At 43.4% G+C, this 17293-nt stretch overlaps 2 protein-coding genes across 2 annotated transcripts in view; one reads left to right on the top strand and one right to left on the bottom strand.

Annotated features, from left to right (window-relative positions):
- The window catches only part of HEXA (hexosaminidase subunit alpha), a 39330-nt gene extending 22057 nt beyond the window's left edge, over positions 1-17273 (bottom strand). The window contains exon 1 of the mRNA XM_081228015.1: positions 16829-17273. Coding sequence (XP_081084141.1) covers positions 16829-17192 — 364 coding nt within the window. The 5' untranslated portion in view covers positions 17193-17273. The remainder of the gene's footprint in view (positions 1-16828) is intronic.
- BBS4 (Bardet-Biedl syndrome 4) overlaps positions 1-17293 on the top strand; it is a 426848-nt gene that overhangs the window by 163745 nt on the left and 245810 nt on the right. The window lies entirely within an intron of this gene.

Raw genomic sequence — 17293 nt, forward strand, 5'->3', positions numbered from 1 at the left:
AAATTTCATTCTTTTGTATGGCTGAGTAGTATTCCACTGTGTGTGTGTGTGTGTGTGTGTGTACACACACACACACACACACACACACCCCATCTTCTTTAGCCATTCATCTGTTGATGGACACTTAGGTTGCTTTCATATCTTGGCAATTGCAAATGATGCCGCTATGAACACTGGGTTGCATGTATCTTTTCTAATTAGTGTTTTTGTTTTTTTTCAGATGTATAGCCAGGAGTGGAACTGCTGGGTCATATGGTAGCTCTATTTTTAGTTTTTTGAGAAACCTCCACACTGTTTTTCACAGTGGCTGCACCAATTTACATTCCCACCAACAGTGTAGAAGGGTTCCCTTTTCTCCACATCCTTGCCAACATTTGTTATTTGTGTTCTTTTTGATGACAGCCATTCTGACAGGTGTGAGGTAATACTTCATTATGGTTTTGACTTGCATTTCCCTGATGACTAGCAATATTGAGCATCTTTTCACGTGTCTGTTGCCTATCTGCATTTCCTCTTTGGAACAATGTCTATTCATTTCTTTTGCCCTTTTTTCTTTTCTTTCTTTCTTTTTTTTTTTTTTGCAGTACGTAGGCCTCTCACTGTCATGGCCTCTCCCGTTGCAGAGCACAGGCTCCGGACACGCAGGCTCAGCGGCCATGGCTCACGGGCTCAGCCGCTCCGCGGCATGTGGGATCCTCCTGGACCGGGGCACAGCCCACGTCCCCTGCATCGGCAATCCCAATCACTGTGCCACCAGGGAAGCCCTGCCCATTTTTTTTATTGGGTTGTTTTTTGATGTTGAGTTGTATGAGCTGTTTACGTATGTTGGGTATTAATCCCTTATCGGTCATTATCATTTGCAAATATTTTCTCCCATTCAATAGTATCCAGTCTTACATTTAGGTCTTTAATTCCTTTCTGAGTTTATTTTTGTGTATGGTGTTAGAGAGTGTTGTAATTTCATTTTTTTACATGGAGCTGTCCAGTTTTCCCAGCACCACTTTTTGAAAAGACTGTCTTTTCTCCATTGTATATTCTTGCCTCCTTTGTCATAGATTAATTGACCATAAGTGCGCCTGTTTATTTCTGGGCTCTCTATCCTGTTCCATTGAAATATGTGTTTGTTTTTGTACCAGTACCATACTGTTTCGATTACTGTAGCTTTCTGGTATGAAACTATAAATTCTTTAAGGACAGGGGAAGCTCATTAATATTCCTTGGACCAGTGCTACTGACAAATTATTGTTGCTTAATAAAAACTGCTTGTACTAAGGATGAATGGAAGGGAGGGAGCCAGCTAGAAATACTACTGGAATCCGAAAACAATGGGCCAGGGATCAAAATATTTAGAATTTGAGTGCTAATGATTAAAGCAATTAGATGTCAGAAGTTACTGATCAGGGCTTAATCCTACCAGAGGCCAGCAGTTTTCCAAATCGCTAATTGGTATAACACTTGGTAAAGGTATTTATGAGTAGAGTGCCCTAAAATTGCACAGCAAAAAGAGAAACATCTTGGTAGACAAAGAGACCAGACTGGGATTTCTGCTCCACCACTACTAGCTGTGTAACCCTGGACATGTTACTTAACCTCTTTGAGTCTCAGTTCTGAAAGATGAGTATAACACCATCTCACAGAGCTGTTATGAAGATTAGATAGCATAACATACAGCAAGTGCCAGATACTCAATAAATGCTAGTTTCCTTCCGTTTTCTACTTCCCTTTTCTTTTTAAATTTATTTATTTATTGGCTGCGTTGGGTGTTCGTTGCTGCGCACAGGCTTTCTCTAGTTGCGGCGAGCGGGGACTACTCTTTTTTTTTTTTTTTTTTTTTTTTTTTTTTGGTACGCAGGCCTCTCACTGTTGTGGCCTCTCCCCTCTCCCGTTGCGGAGCACAGGCTCCGGACGCACAGGCTCGGAGGCCATGGCTCACGGGCCTAGCCACTCCGCGGCATGTGGGATCTTCCCAGACCAGGGCACGAACCCATGTCCCCTGCATCGAGAGGCGGACTCTCAACCACTGCGCCACCAGGGAAGCCCCGGGGGCTACTCTTTGTTGCAGTGTGCGGTGGCTTCTCTTGTTGAGGAGCACGGGCTCTAGGCGCGTGGGCTCAGTAGTTGTGGCTTGCGGGCTCTAGAGCACAGACTCAGTAGTTGTGGCACGTGGGCTTAGTTGCTCTGTGGCATGTGGGATCTTCCCGGACCAGGGCTCGAACCTGTGTCCCCTGCTTTGGCAGGCGGATTCTTAACCACTGCGCCACCAGGGAAGTCCTACTTCCCTTTTCTTAAAAAGTCACTTTTGCCACTTGGCTGGAGGAGCCCAGGGGCAGGGTGCCTTGTGGGATAACCACACCATAAGAGCAGCTTCCCTGAGGGCTTTTCATGAGCTTCTTACAGAAGCCTGAGGGCTCCACTACTGTGTGGTGCCACCCTGTACGGCAAACAGGCTGACACTCCAACATATAAAAGGGACATGGGCTTGGAACTCTGAATCTTCCTCAAACTAGGATTGTGGCCCTAGTCAAAAGACCAAAGCCACAAATGTGGGTTCCTAATTACTACTTACTACCAGGACAAAGTTGAATAGGACAGCAGTTAAACTTTTCATCCAGGACACAGTGTACCTGGTGAGCCATCTCCCTTGCTCGCAACCCAAAGCTTTACAAAAGAAAGGGAGGCTACTTACTGACACCCAAGTTGACAAGCACCTAAACTTCCTGCATCTGAGCATACACTTCCAGAGAAGAGAGCTCCACACCAGACCCAAGCCGCAGCCAACCTCAAGATGTGGACACAGCGATAGCACCCCACTGCTGGCTAGAGATCAGGGTGGAGTGCGTGGCCAGAGAGCTTAAGCAATAACAGCAGCTTAAAACGGATGCAGGGGAAATAAAAGAGAGAAGTTCCTGACCCAGTAATAGGTCTTATTCACTACAACCAGGGATAGAGAAGAAAAGCAAACCCATTTCTCTATTACAACAGATTACAGAACCATAAGCCTTGAGGCAGATCATAGAAAATCCTTCACATATACACCTCTCACCTCTACAGACCCAACCTCCTCCTTTTCCCAGAGCACAGAATGCCTCATTCCAGATCTCTGCTCTGAACTCCTATCAGGGTGTGTTGAGAAGGTCAGCGACTGCAGTGGCTAATCACCCAATCCTTGTAGAGCTAGATGGCGAGTGACATCCTTTAGGTAACAATTATACAGCTGACCTTGTGTTCAGTGGCCCCACAAAGGTGGGAGAAAGCTTCTCATCCAATTGGTTAAACCTCTTGGTGATGCACATTGACTCTAATCTTGTCACTTGTTTCTAGGGCCAGCAGAAGAAATTTTGGAAAATGCAGAAATGTAAGAGTAATCTCCTTCATTTCTAAAAGAAGTATTGGTTGGGCAGCAAAACTCTTTTCCTTCTGTATAACTGTTACCTGAAGAATGTCACTCACCATCCAGCTCTACAAGAATTGGGTGATTAGCCAATGCAGTTGCTGACCTTCAACACACCCTGACAGGAGTTCAGAGCAGAGATGAGGAATGAGGCACTCTGGGCTCTGGGAAAACTGGCCTGCAGATAGTTAGATATTTTCAGGAGAAAATTTTATAAATCCAATTTCTGGCATCTTTCCATACTCAGAAAAGCACTAAAATCATTAAGATATCTGTTCCTCGTGACCAACAGCAACCTCCTACCGAGATGTGTGCTTGATTGCATGTACCCCTTTCTCCAAAATCACATATATGCTTGCTGACCTCCCTGGCTACCTCTTTGGAGCAGTTCCTCAGAGCTATTAGAGAGGCTGTCTCCTGGGCTGCAGTCCTCAGTAAGTCCCCAAATAAAACTGAAACTCACAGCTCTCACGTTGTGCATTTTTATTTCAGTTGACAAATCATTAGGAAAAGGACTGAGGTTTATGCCTTCAGCAGGCTAAGAAATCGACAACATGCCCCAGAAAGACTGAGTAGCTATAAGGAAAAAAAAAAAATCCCACACCTGCTGTTAAAAACAAAAACAAATCAAAAAAGAAGGTATCACCTGGAAAGAGCTGCCCTGCTTCACTCTCCTGTGTGGAGGTGAGGAAATGGAGTGGAAGGAGATGGGAGGAAGGACAGCTCTGCGGCTTAGACGTCTTATTTGTATTTTGTTTCATTTTTAAAATCACCAAGTTCTTCTTCTGCTGTGTATCCTCCTCCAAAGTTTGTAAAAACACTCATCATTATCTCCTTGTTATCCTCAGAAATGCTTGGAATGTAGGCACATAAAAAAAAAAAAGCAGCAGTAGGTGCTTGCAAGTTAGGCGATTTGCCAAGGGCACATAGTTAAAGAAGTGATTAATAAACATTCTCTGGCTGACTCCTGAATAAATCATGTTTCAGACCCTGAGTCCTCTACTGAGATAGGTCTTCAAGCAGGGTGAGGGGGAAGCAACGATAGCTCAAGGAAATAGGACTGGAATTTTTCATAAACCAGGCCCAGACTATCCACACACATCTTGACCAAGCTGAGCTTCTTGGGTTCAGCAGTGAGAAGAGAGGCTGGTTGAGGACTGCAGGCCAAGCTAATCTAGGCCCAGGAATTCAAAATGGAACACAATTATTTTGCCCCTCACTAAAAATGATGCTCCTGCAACCTATTCTTCCCAAATCACTGTATTTTTCCTCTTTATGTATCCCTCCGTCCTCCGTATACCCCTTCACAAGAAAAATAATTCTACTACAAAACTCTCTTCCTGCGTTGTATTCTTCCTCTTTGCTTTTAAGACAATATATGTAAGTCTTCTGCAGGACTATGCCTTGTCCTTGTCATGGGAAAGGTTAAAGTGTACACAGCCACTAGTCCAATTAGAGCAGAGAAAACTAATCAGCATTACTCTTCTCCCCAGCCAGGCTGCCCCTTATCGGTTTTCTTCCTACACTCTCTAGATGCATTTCCAATGCATCTCCAATTTTGTGATGGGTTAAGGGCAGCTTGAGTTAGGACCACAGCATAGTGTGATCCTCCTTTCCATGGAATCACATGCTAATATTCCAAATTTGAAACTTGAAAGGAAAGACAATCAATTCTAAATGAAACCTGCGAATCATCTCCTTTTTGATGATCTTAGAAATAAACAAAAACCATGACGCATTTTTACAAACTTTTATACAAAGCAGCCCTTTTAAGTTGATTTTAATATATCCAACAAATAATTAAGTATCTACTATGTTCCGGGCGTAAGTATAGAAGGAATGGCCAAAGGAGGTATTTTAGGAGATTCAAATTATAATGAATTATGCCACTTATTAACTCGGTCACTTAATATCTGAGGATGAGCAAATCAAATATTGATAATGGCTGCAGAAGGATGCAGATACTCATACAATAATCTTCCTTCCATTCTAGAATAAAAGGGCTGGGGAAGGGTGGTGGGAATTATTTTGTTCAGGGACAGCGGCATCCTAAGTAACTCATAGGGATGTGCGTGTGAACATCAGAACAGGACTGGAACTTCATAATAACCATTAAGGACTATAGATTCAATCAACTAGTTTCAGGAAAAGCAAAGAAGAATGCAGTCGTATGACATAATCAGATTTATTCACTTTACCTGGGCTTTATCAACTCCATCAAGCACCCCAAAAACTATTTGGAGCAACATTAGTTGGGTGCAATCCCAAATAATCAGATCTTTGATTTGCAAACAGGATGTGGCTTAATAATCAAAACAGAGAACTAGGCTTATTCAAATATCTAAAATAATTCCATTTAACAGGTTTAACAACATGCAACACACACCCTCCAGTTGGCAGAAATACCTGTCCATTACAAAACAGGTAGCAAATACTAAACACTTCCACAAATCATTTACAATTAATGACTACAGCTAACCCTTGGAGGAAAATTCACAATAGAGTTGAACCTCAACACTAGACTTGTTTTTTAGAAAATGTAAGTATGGGGCTTCCCTGGTGGCGCAGTGGTTGAGAGTCCGCCTGCCGATGCAGGGGACACGGGTTCGTGCCCTGGACCGGGAGGATCCCACATGCTGTGGAGCGGCTGGGCCCGTGAGCCATGGCGGCTGAGCCTGTGTGTCCGGAGCCTGTGCTCCGCAACGGGAGGGGCCACAACAGTGAGAGGCCCACGTACCGCAAAAAAAAAAAAAAAGAAAATGTAAGTATGAACTTCACTGAATTCCAGGATAAGATCAAAACCAGAAGCTGTGCTGGATTAAGAAAGACACTGGCCCATGGGACTTCCCTGGTGGCGCAGTGGTTGAGAATCTGCCTGCCAATGCAGAGGACACGGCTTCAAGCCCTGGTCCGGGAAGATCCCACATGCCACGGAGCAACTAAGTCCGAGCGCCACACCTACTGAGCCTGCGCTCTAGAGCCCGTGAGCCACAACTACTGAGCCCATGTGCCACAGCTACTGAACCCCACGCGCCTACAGCCCGTGCTCTGCAACAAGAGAAGCCACCACAATGAGAAGCCCGCACACCACAATGAAGAGTAGCCCCCGCTTGCTGCAACAAGAGAAAGCCCGCACGCCACAATGAAGACCCAATGCAGCCAAAAATTTGAAAAAAATAAAAAAAAAAAAGAAAGACACTGGCCAATGGGACTTCCCTGGTGGCACAGTGGTTAAGAATCCGCCTGCCAATGCAGGGGACACAGGTTCGGGCCCTGGTCCGGGAAGATCCCACATGCTGCGGAGCAACTAGGCCCATGCGCCTCAACTACTGAAGCCCACGCGCCTACAGCCCATGCTCCGCAAAAAGAGAAGCCACTGCAATGAGAAGCCCACGCAATGCAACAAAGAGTAGCCCCTGCTCACAGCAACTACAGAAAGCCCATGTGCAGCAAGGAAGACCCAACACAGCCAAAAAAAAAAGACACTGGAGGGGCTTCCCTGGTGGCGCAGTGGTTGAGAGTCTGCCTGCCGATGCAGGGGACACGGGTTCGTGCCCCGGTCTGGGAAGATCCCACATGCTGCGGAGCAACTGGGCCCGTGAGCCAAAATTACTGAGCCTGCGCGTCTGGAGCCTGTGCTCCGCAACAAGAGAGGCTGCGATAGTGAGAGGCACGTGCACCGCGATGAAGAGTGGCCCCCACTTGCCGCAACTAGAGAAAGCCCTCACATAGAAACGAAGACCCAACACAGCCAAAAATAAATAAATAAATAAAGCAAACTGTCAACAAGTAAAAATAAACACTATTATATTAAAAAAAAAAAAAAAGACACTGGAGGAGACATTCGTTCAAGATGGCAGAGTAGAAGGACGTGTGCTCACTCCCTCTTGCGAGAGCACCAGAATCACAACTAACTGCTGAACAATCATCAACAGGAAGACACTGGAACTCACCAAAAAAGATACCCCACATCCAAAGACAAAGGAGAAGCCACAGTGAGATGGTAGGAGGGGCACAATCACAATAAAATCAAACCCTGTAACTGCTGGGTGGATGACTCACAAACTGGAGAACACTTATACCACAGAAGTCCACCCACTGGAGTGAAGGTTCTGAGCCCCATGTCAGCCTGTCCAACCTGGGGGTCTGGCAATGGGAGGAGGAATTCCTAGAGAATGAGACTTTGAAGGCTAGCAGGACTTCAACAGGACTGGGGGAAACAGAGATTCCACTCTTGGAGGGCACACACTAAGTAGTGTGCACATCGGGACCCAGGGGAAGGAGCAGTGACCCCATAGGAGACTGAACCAGACCTACTTGCTAGTGTTGGAGGGTCTCCTGCAGAGGCAGGGTGTGGCTGTGGCTCACCATGGGGACAAGGACACTGGCAGCAGAAGTTCTGGGAAGTACTCCTTGGTGTGAGCCCTCCCAGAGTCTGCCATTAGCCCCAACAGAGAGCTGGGCAGGCTCCAGTGTTGCGCTGCCTCAGGCCAAACAAACAACAGGGAGGGAACCCAGCCCCACCCATCAGCAGACAAGCAGATTAAAGTTTTACTGAGCTCCGCCTACCAGAGCAACACCCAGCTCTACCCACCACCAGTCCCTCCCATCAGGAAGCTTGCACAAGCCTCTTACATAGCCTCATCCACCAGAGGGCAGACAGCAGAAGCAAGAAGAACTACAATTCTGCTGCCTGTGGAAGGAAAATCACATTCACAGAAAGATAGACAAGATGAAAAGGCAGAGGACTTTGTACCAGATGAAGGAACAAGATAAAACCCCAGAAAAACAACTAATGATGTGGAGATAGGCAATCTTCCAGAAAAAGAATTCAGAATAATGATGATCCAGGAACTCTGAAAAAGAATGGAGGCAAAGATCGAGAAGATGCAAGAAATGTTTAATAAAGACCTAGAAGAATTAAAGAACAAACAAACAGAGATAAGCAATACAATAACTGAAATGAAAAATACACTAGAAGGAATCAATAGCAGAATAAGTGAGGCAGAAGAATGGATAAGTGACCTGGAAGACAGAATGGTGGAATCACTACCGTGGAACAGAATAAAGAAAAAAGAATGAAGACAGCCTAAGAGACCTCTGGGACAACATTATACGCAAAAACATTCACATTATAGGGGTCCCAGAAGGAGAAGAGAGAGAGAAAGGGCCCAAAAAAGTATTTGAAGAGATTATAGTTGAAAACTCCCCTAACATGGGAAAGGAAATAGCCACCCAAGTCCAGGAAGCACAGACAGTCCCAGGCAGGATAAACCAAAGGAGAAACATGCCAAGACACATAGTAATCAAACTGACAAAAATTAAAGACAAAGAAAAATTATCGAAAGCAACAAGGGAAAAACAACAAACAACATACAGAGGAACTCCCATAAGGTTAACAGCTGATTTCTCAGCAGAAACTCTACAAGCCAGAAGGGAGTGGCACGATGTATTTAAAGTGATGAAAGGGAAGAACCTACAACCAAGATTACACTACCGAGCAAGGATCTCATTCAGATTCAATGGAGAAATAAAAAGCTTTACAGACAAGCAAAAGCTAAGAGAATTCAGCACCACCAAACCAGCTCTACAACAAATGCTAAAGGAACTTCTCTAAGTGGGAAACACAAGAGAAGAAAAGGACCTACAAAAACAAACCCAAGGGGCTTCCCTGGTGGTGCAGTGGTTGAGAGTCCGCCTGCCGATGCAGGGGACACGGGTTCGTGCCCCGGTCCGGGAAGATCCCACATGCCGCAGAGCGGCTGGGCCCGTGAGCCATGGCCATTGAGCCTGCGCGTCCGGAGCCTGTGCTCCGCAACGGGAGAGGCCACAACAGTGAGAGGCCCACATACAGCAAAAAAAAAAAAAAAAAAAAAAAAAAAAAAAAAAAAAAAACAAACCCAAAACAATTAAGAAAATGCTCATAGAAACATACATATTGATAATTACCTTAAATGTGAATGGATTAAATGCTCCAACCAAAAGACAAAGGCTCGCTGAATGGATACAAAAACAAGACCCATATATATGCTGTCTACAAGAGACCTACTTCAGACCTAGGGATACATACAGACTGAAAGTGAGGGGATGGAAAAAGATATTCCATGTAAATGGAAATCAAAAGAAAGCTGGAGGCACTTCCCTGGTGGCACAGTGGTTAAGAATCCGCCTGCCGGGGCTTCCCTGGTGGTACAGTGGTTGAGAGTCTGCCTGCCAATGCAGGGGACACGGGTTCGAGCCCTGGTCTGGGAAGATCCACATGCCGTGGAGCAACTAGGCCCGTGAGCCACAACTACTGAGCCTGCGCGTCTGGAGCTTGTGCTCTGCAACAAGAGCGTCCACGACAGTGAGAGGCCCGTGCACTGCGATGAAGAGTGGCCCCCACTTGCCGCAACTAGAAAAAGCCCATGCACAGAAACGAAGACCCAACACAGCCATAAATAAATAAATAAATAAATAAAATTTAAAAAAAGAAAAAGAATCTGCCTGTCAATGAATGGGACATGGGTTTGAGGCCTGGCCCGGGAAGATCCCACATGCCACGGAGCAACTAAGCCCATGCTCCACAACTACTGAGCCTGCGCTCTACATCCCGCGAGCCACAGCTACTGAGCCTGCATGCCACAACTACTGAAGCCCGTGCGCCTAGAGCCCATGCTCCACAACAAGAGAAGCCACTGCAATGAGAAGCCCGCACACCACAACTAAGAGTAGCCCCTGCTCGTTGCAACCAGAGAAAAGCCTGTGCACAACAACAAAGACCCAATGCAGTCAAAATATAAAAATTAATAAATCAAAAAAAAAGAAGCTGGAGTAGCAATACTCATATCAGATAAAATAGACTTTAAAATAAAGAATGTTACAAGAGAAAAGGAAGGACACTACGTAGTGATCAAGGGATCAATCTGAGAAGAAGATCTAACAATCATAAATATATATGCACCCAACACAGGAGCACCTCAATACATAAGGCAACTGCTAACAGCTATAAAAGAGGAAATCGATAGTAACATGATAATAGCGGGGGACTTTAACACCTCACTTACACCAACGGATAGATCATCCAAACAAAATTAATAAGAAAACACAAGCTTTAAATGACACACTAGACCAGATAGATTTAATTGATACTTATAGGACACTCCATCCAAAAACAGCAGATTACACTTTCTTCTCAAGTGCACATGGAACATTCTCCAGGATAGATCACATCTTGGGTCACAAATCAAGCCTCAGTAAATTTAAGAAAACTGAAATCATATCAAGCATATTTTCTGACCACAACGCTATGAGATTAGAAATCAGTTACAGGGAAAAAAACTTAAAAAACACAAACACATGGAGGCTAAACAATACATTACTAAATAACCAAGACATCACTGAAGAAATCAAAAAATACCTAGAAACAAATGACAATGAAAACACAATGATCCAAAACCTATGGGATGCAGCAAAAGCAGTTCTAAGAAGGAAGTTTATAGCTATACAAGCCTACCTCAAGAAACAAGAAAAATCTCAAATAAACAATCTAACCTTACACCTAAAGGAACTAGAGAAAGAAAAACAGACAAAACCCAAAGTTAGCAGAAGGAAAGAAATCATAAAGATCAGAGCAGAAATAAATGAAATAGAAACAAAGAAAACAATAGCAAAGATCAATAAAACTACAAGCTGGTTCTTTGAGAAGATAAACAAAATTGATAAACCATTAGCCAGACTCATCAAGAGGGAGAGGACTCAAATCAATAAAATTAAAAATGCAAAAGGAGAGGGGCTTCCCTGGTGGCGCAGTGGTTGAGAGTCCACCTGCCGATGCAGGGGACACAGGTTCGTGCCCTGGTCCGGAAAGATCCCACATGCTGCGGAGCGGCTGGGCCCATGAGCCATGGCCTTTGAGCCTGTGCGTCTGGAGCCTGTGCTCTGCAACGGAAGAGGCCACAGCAGTGAGAGGCCCACATACCGCAAAAAAAAAAAAAAAAAGAAAAAAGAAAAAGGAGAAATTACAACGGACACCGTAGAAATACAAAGCATCCTAAGGGACTACTACAAGCAACTCTATGCCAATAAAATGGACAACCTGGAAGAAATGGACAAATTCTTCGCAAGGCATAACCTTCTAAGACCAGGAAGAAATAGAAAATAAGAACAGACCAATTACAAGTAATAAAATTGAAACTGTGATTAAAAATCTTCCAAGAAAGAGAAGTCCAGAATAAGGTGGCTTCACAGGTGAATTCTACCAAACATTTAGAGAAGAGCTAACACCCATCCTTCTCAAAGTCTTCCAAAAAATTGCAGAGGAAGGAACACTCCCAAACTCATTCTTTGAGGCCACCATCACCTTGATACCAAAACCAGACAAAGATACCACAAAAAAAGAAAATTACAGACTAATATCACTGATGAATATAGATGTAGAAATCCTCAACAAAATACTAGCAAACAGAATCCAACAACACATTAAAAGGAGCATACACCATGATCAAATGGGATTTATCCCAGGGATGCAAGGATTCTTCAGTATAGGCAAATCAATCAATGTGATACACTATATTAACAAATTGAAGAATAAAAACCATATGATCATCTCAATAGATGCAGAAAAAGCTTTTGACAAAATTCAACACCCATTTATGATAAAAAATTTTCAGAAAGTGGGCAGAGAGGCAACCTACCACAACATAATAAAGGCCATATACGACACACCCACAGCAAACATCATTCTCAATGGTGAAAAACTGAAAGCATTTCCTCAAAGATCAGGAACAAGACAAGGATGTCCACTCTCGCCACTATTTTCAACATAGTTTTGGAAGTCCTAGCCATGGCAATCAGAGAAGAAAAAGAAATAAAAGAATACAAATTGGAAAAGAAGAAGTAAAACTGTCACTGTTTGCAGATGACATGATACTATACATAGAGAATCCTAAAGATGCCACCAGAAAACTACTAGAGCTTATCAGTGAATTTGGTAAAGTTGCAGGATACAAAATAAATGCACAGAAACCTCTTGCATTCCTATACACTAACAATGAAAGATCAGAAAGAGAAATTAAGGAAATAATCCCATTCACCACTGCAACAAAAAGAATAAAATACCTAGGAATAAACCTACCTAAGGAGGTAAAAGACCTGTACTCTGAAAACTATAAGACACTGATAAAAGAAATCAAAGATGACACAAACAGATGGAAAGATATACCATGTTCTTGGATTGGAAGAATCAACATTGTGAAAATGACGATTCTACCCAAAGCAATCTACAGATTCAATGCAATCCCTATCAAATTACCAATGGCATTTTTTACAGAACTAGAACAAAAAATCTTAAAATTTATATGGAGACACAAAAGACCCCGAATAGCCAAAGCAGTCTTGAGGGAAAAAAACGGAGCTGGAGGAATCAGACTCCCTGACTTCAGACTATACTATAAAGCTACAGTAATCAAGACCATATGGTACTGGCACAAAAACAGAAATATAGATCAATGGAACAGGATAGAAAGCGCAGAGATAAACCCACGCACCTATGGTTGACTAATCTGTGACAAAGGAGGCAAGGATATACAATGGAGAAAAGACAGTCTCTTCAATAAGTGGTGCTAGGAAAACTGGACAGCTACATGTAAAAGAACAAAATTAGAACACTCCCTAACACCATGCACGAAAATAAACTCAAAATGGATTAGAGACCTAAACGAAAGACTGGACAGTATAAAACTCCTAGAGGAAAACACAGGAAGAACATTCTTTGACATAAATCCCAGCAAGATCTTTTTTGATCCACCTCTTAGAGTAATGGAAATAAAAACAAAAATAAACAAATGGGACCTAATGAAACTTAAAAGCTTTTGCAAAGCAAAGTACAAACAAGACGAAAAGACGGCCCTCAGAATGGGAGAAAATATTTGCAAATGAATCAACGGACAAAGGATTAATCTCCAAAATATATAAACAGCTCATGCAGCTCAATATTAAAAAAAACAAACAACCCAATCCAAAAATGGGCAGAAGACCTAAATAGACATTTCTCCAAAGAAGACAGACAGATGGCCAAGAAGCACATGAAAAGCTGCTCAACATCACTAATTATTAGAGAAATGCAAATCAAAACTACAATGAGGTATCACCTCACACCAGTTAGAATGGGCATCATCAGAAAACCTACAAACAACAAATGCTGTAGAGGGTGTGGAGAAAAGGGAACCCTCTTGCACTGTTGGTGGGAATGTAAATTGATACAGCCATTATGGAGAACAGTATGGAGGTTCCTTAAAAAACTAAAAATAGAATTACCATATGACACAGCAATCCCACTATTGGGCATATACCCAGAGAAAACCATAATTCAAAAGGACACATGCACCCCAATGTTCATTGCAGCACTATTTACAATAGCCAGGTCATGGAAGCAACCCAAATGCCCATCAACAGACGAATGGATAAAGATATAGTGGTACATATATACAGTGGAATATTACTCAGTCATAAAAAGGAATGAAATTGGGTCATTTGTAGAGATGTGGATGGATCTAGAGACTGTCATAGAGAGTGAAGTAAGTCAGAAAAACAAATATCGTATATTAACGCATATATGTGGAACCTAGAAAAATGGTACAGATGAACCTGTTTGCAGGGCAGAAATAGAGACACAGATGTAGAGAACAAACATATGGACACCAAGGGGGGAAAGCGGCGGGGCGTTGGGGTGGGGTGTGATGAATTGGGAGATTGGGATTGACGTGTATACACTGATGTGTATAAAATGGATAACTAATAAGAACCTGCTGTATAAAAAATAAATAAAATTCAAATATTAAAAAAAAAGAAAGAAAGACACTGGCCCAAAGCCTACAAGGAAGGAAGTTATCTGGAGGAGAAGCTTTAGCTAAATTTTAACTTGCATATGTTGTTTTCTTTACTAAAATCAACCCCATAGGGAAATATACTACAGTTTGGGCTTTGTTGATGTTGTTTTCCTCCATAGATTCTTCCTTCTTTTTGCAGAAATAGGATTATGGCTCAAGTCATTTGAAAGACTCTCCCAGAACCTGTATTCCAAAGAGAAGACTCCATAGGAGGAACATCAGAGAAACAAGTTACTTGTCTATCTTTGGTAATGTTCATCCAAAACACCTTTCATTAGGTCAGTGGATAAGACCCCTCAACTAATAGAGCAAATTCATTTACAGGGAGGTAATAAATTGAAATAAACATTTTATTTAGTTTCTTATCTGTCTCTAAATCTGTTTCATTAGGGAATTTACAGCACACCATTGTCACATAACCTCCCTATTTCTCTTTTCTTGATTCAACTCTAGTCCTATAGCAATGCAGGTAAAGACTTAATTTTTAGAAGTATATGAATTATTCTAATTTATATAATACTAGTACACATTCTCATTACCTTTTAAGCCTTTTATTTTAAAGTGTAGTTGATTTACAATGTTGTGTTAGTTTCTGGTGTATAGCAAAGTGATTCAGTTATACATATATATCGATACATATATTCTTTTTCATATTCTTTTCCATTATGGTTTATTACAGGATATTGAATGTAGTTCCCTGTGTCTGTTAAGCATTTTAAACACACTGTATCCTTTTGCTTCATATTTCCCAGTTAGACTGCAAAGCTTGGGACTGGGTCATATATTTTTCCTGTAACCACTGAGTGCCCAGCACTGGAATAGGCACATACCAAACCACCAATTAGGTGACAGATTTAAGTCAGTCCCTAACTTTTCTATACCAAAATAAACATATTCTGAGTGCCAGTTTTATGTGAAGCATTCTATTACTTGTCATGAAGGATTCAGAGAAGTATGTGATCGACCATGGACACAAGAGCATACCTTTTATCCTCCTTGGCCTAATGCATCTTACCAGTGAAGAACTACCTTTGATGCTATTTCTTTCCCTAAATCATCTGTCACACTCTAAGTGCCATTTTTTTCATTAAATACTTTTAATTCTACATATCAAATGACAACACTTTTTAAACATCTTTTTAAAAATTAATTAATTAATTAATTAATTATATTTCTTAGCTGCATTGGGTCTTCACTGCTGCGTGCGGCCTTTCTCTAGTTGTGGTGAGCGTAGGCTAATCTTCATTGTGATGCGCAGGCTTCTCATTGCGGTGGATTCTCTTGTTGCGGAGCACAGGCTCTAGGCGCGCGGGCTTCAGCAGTTGTGGCACACAGGCTCAGTAGTTGTGGCTCGTGGGCTCTGGAGCACAGGCTCAGTAGTTGTGGCGCACGGGCTTAGTTGCTCCGCGGCATGTGGGATCTTCCCAGACCAGGGCTCAAACCCATATCCCCTGCATTGGCAGGTGGATTCTTAACCACTGCACCACCAGGGAAGTCCCTCATATGACAACTTTTGAAAGTAATTTAAGCATACTTGAAATGCCAGAAAAAAATGACACTACCATATGGCTCAACCATAAATATGGCTTCCCTCCATAAACACCTATACCTCATAACCAGAGAACTAGATTCCAGGAGAATTTCAAGAAAATTCTAAATTTTAAGCCCATAAGCTAGAATTTTATTTCTTTGCATTGCTGACTCTATTCATGACTCTACTCTTCTATTTGCTGTGAAATAATCATCCTCAAACACAATTTTCAGCACTGCCTTAAAGAAAACTGCCAGCCCCTGCTATTTCAGATGAAACCCATATCCAAAGCACTCCCGACTCTTCAATCTCACACTCGCCCCAACCTCACCCCTCCCCAGCCCCCCCACCCTCATTACACACACCAGCCAAGAACTTTGAGCTCAATCATAACCCTTTGTGCTTCTGCCTAAGCCTGCCTTCCTTCCTTGAATACCATCCTTTCTGTCCTGGCCAATTTCTGTACATCCACCACCTCACTTTAAGTGGCTGCTCAAAACACATTTCCTTATGCAAGTGTTCTATGATTTTTCTCACAGTTTAAACATTTACCTAATATGTTATGTGTCAGATACTTTTATGTAATTTTGCTTCTCTCTCTTGTCTTAACCAATTTTGAATGTCAGCTCTGGTCTCCTCTCCCCAGCCCTGGTCACAGCCTCACTAGGACCCTGGACACTTGAACACGGTCAGATGTCTACTGGCACCGTATTTTCAGTAATTTGCTATCCTGAATGAACTGTAGTCCTAAAGCAGACATTTTTGGTGAAATACATAGCCCAAGGGCAGGATTCCGGATAAGCCCTGGCCGCAGAAGTCAGCTCAGTGAAGAAGTGAATGGAGGTGGGGGACTAATCCTTGGGGAGGCTGACAGGACAGCTGGAGAAAAAGGGCAGGTGGAAGTGGAGGCTAGAGGACTGGGATAGACTAGAGGGTTGGTCAAAAGCCAAAGGAAGGGCGTTTCAGGAGGTTTGGGGGAGTTGTCCTAAGGAAGGCCCTCTCGGAGCCCGGGAACGAGACGGGGCAGGTCCAACTCACCCGTGGGTTGGGGAAAGTGGAAGGACACGGAACCGAAGAGCAGGTGATGGTAGCGTTGGAAGGCCTCGTCGAGGACGGAGCAGCCTACCTGCGCGGCCGAACTGACGTGGTACTGGAACTGGAAGCTGTGCGGGAAGACGGTGTAGCGCCGCTCGGAGGTTTGGATGTACTGGGGCCATGGCCACAGAGCCGTCGCCCGCCCAGCGAACGCTGCCGCCAGCAGGAGCGAAAACCAGAGCTTGGAGCCCGCCATGGCCCACTGGTGTTCTCTCTCCCAGCGGGCCGGGCCACGTGACACCCTGGTCAGGTGAGCCGCCCCCCGCGTGACAACGGGCGCGTCACGTGACCGGAGGCAGCGCTTCATCAGCGACGCCGAAGAACCGATTCCCCGTCCCTCCAGTCCCGGCGTGAGCCCGGAGCTCCTGTGGCGTGCAGTGGATGGTGCGGGGCATCCGCGATGGTTCA

Source organism: Mesoplodon bidens (assembly GCF_964165515.1).
Source record: "Mesoplodon bidens genome assembly, chromosome: 3".
Taxonomy (NCBI): Eukaryota; Metazoa; Chordata; class Mammalia; order Artiodactyla; family Ziphiidae; genus Mesoplodon; species Mesoplodon bidens.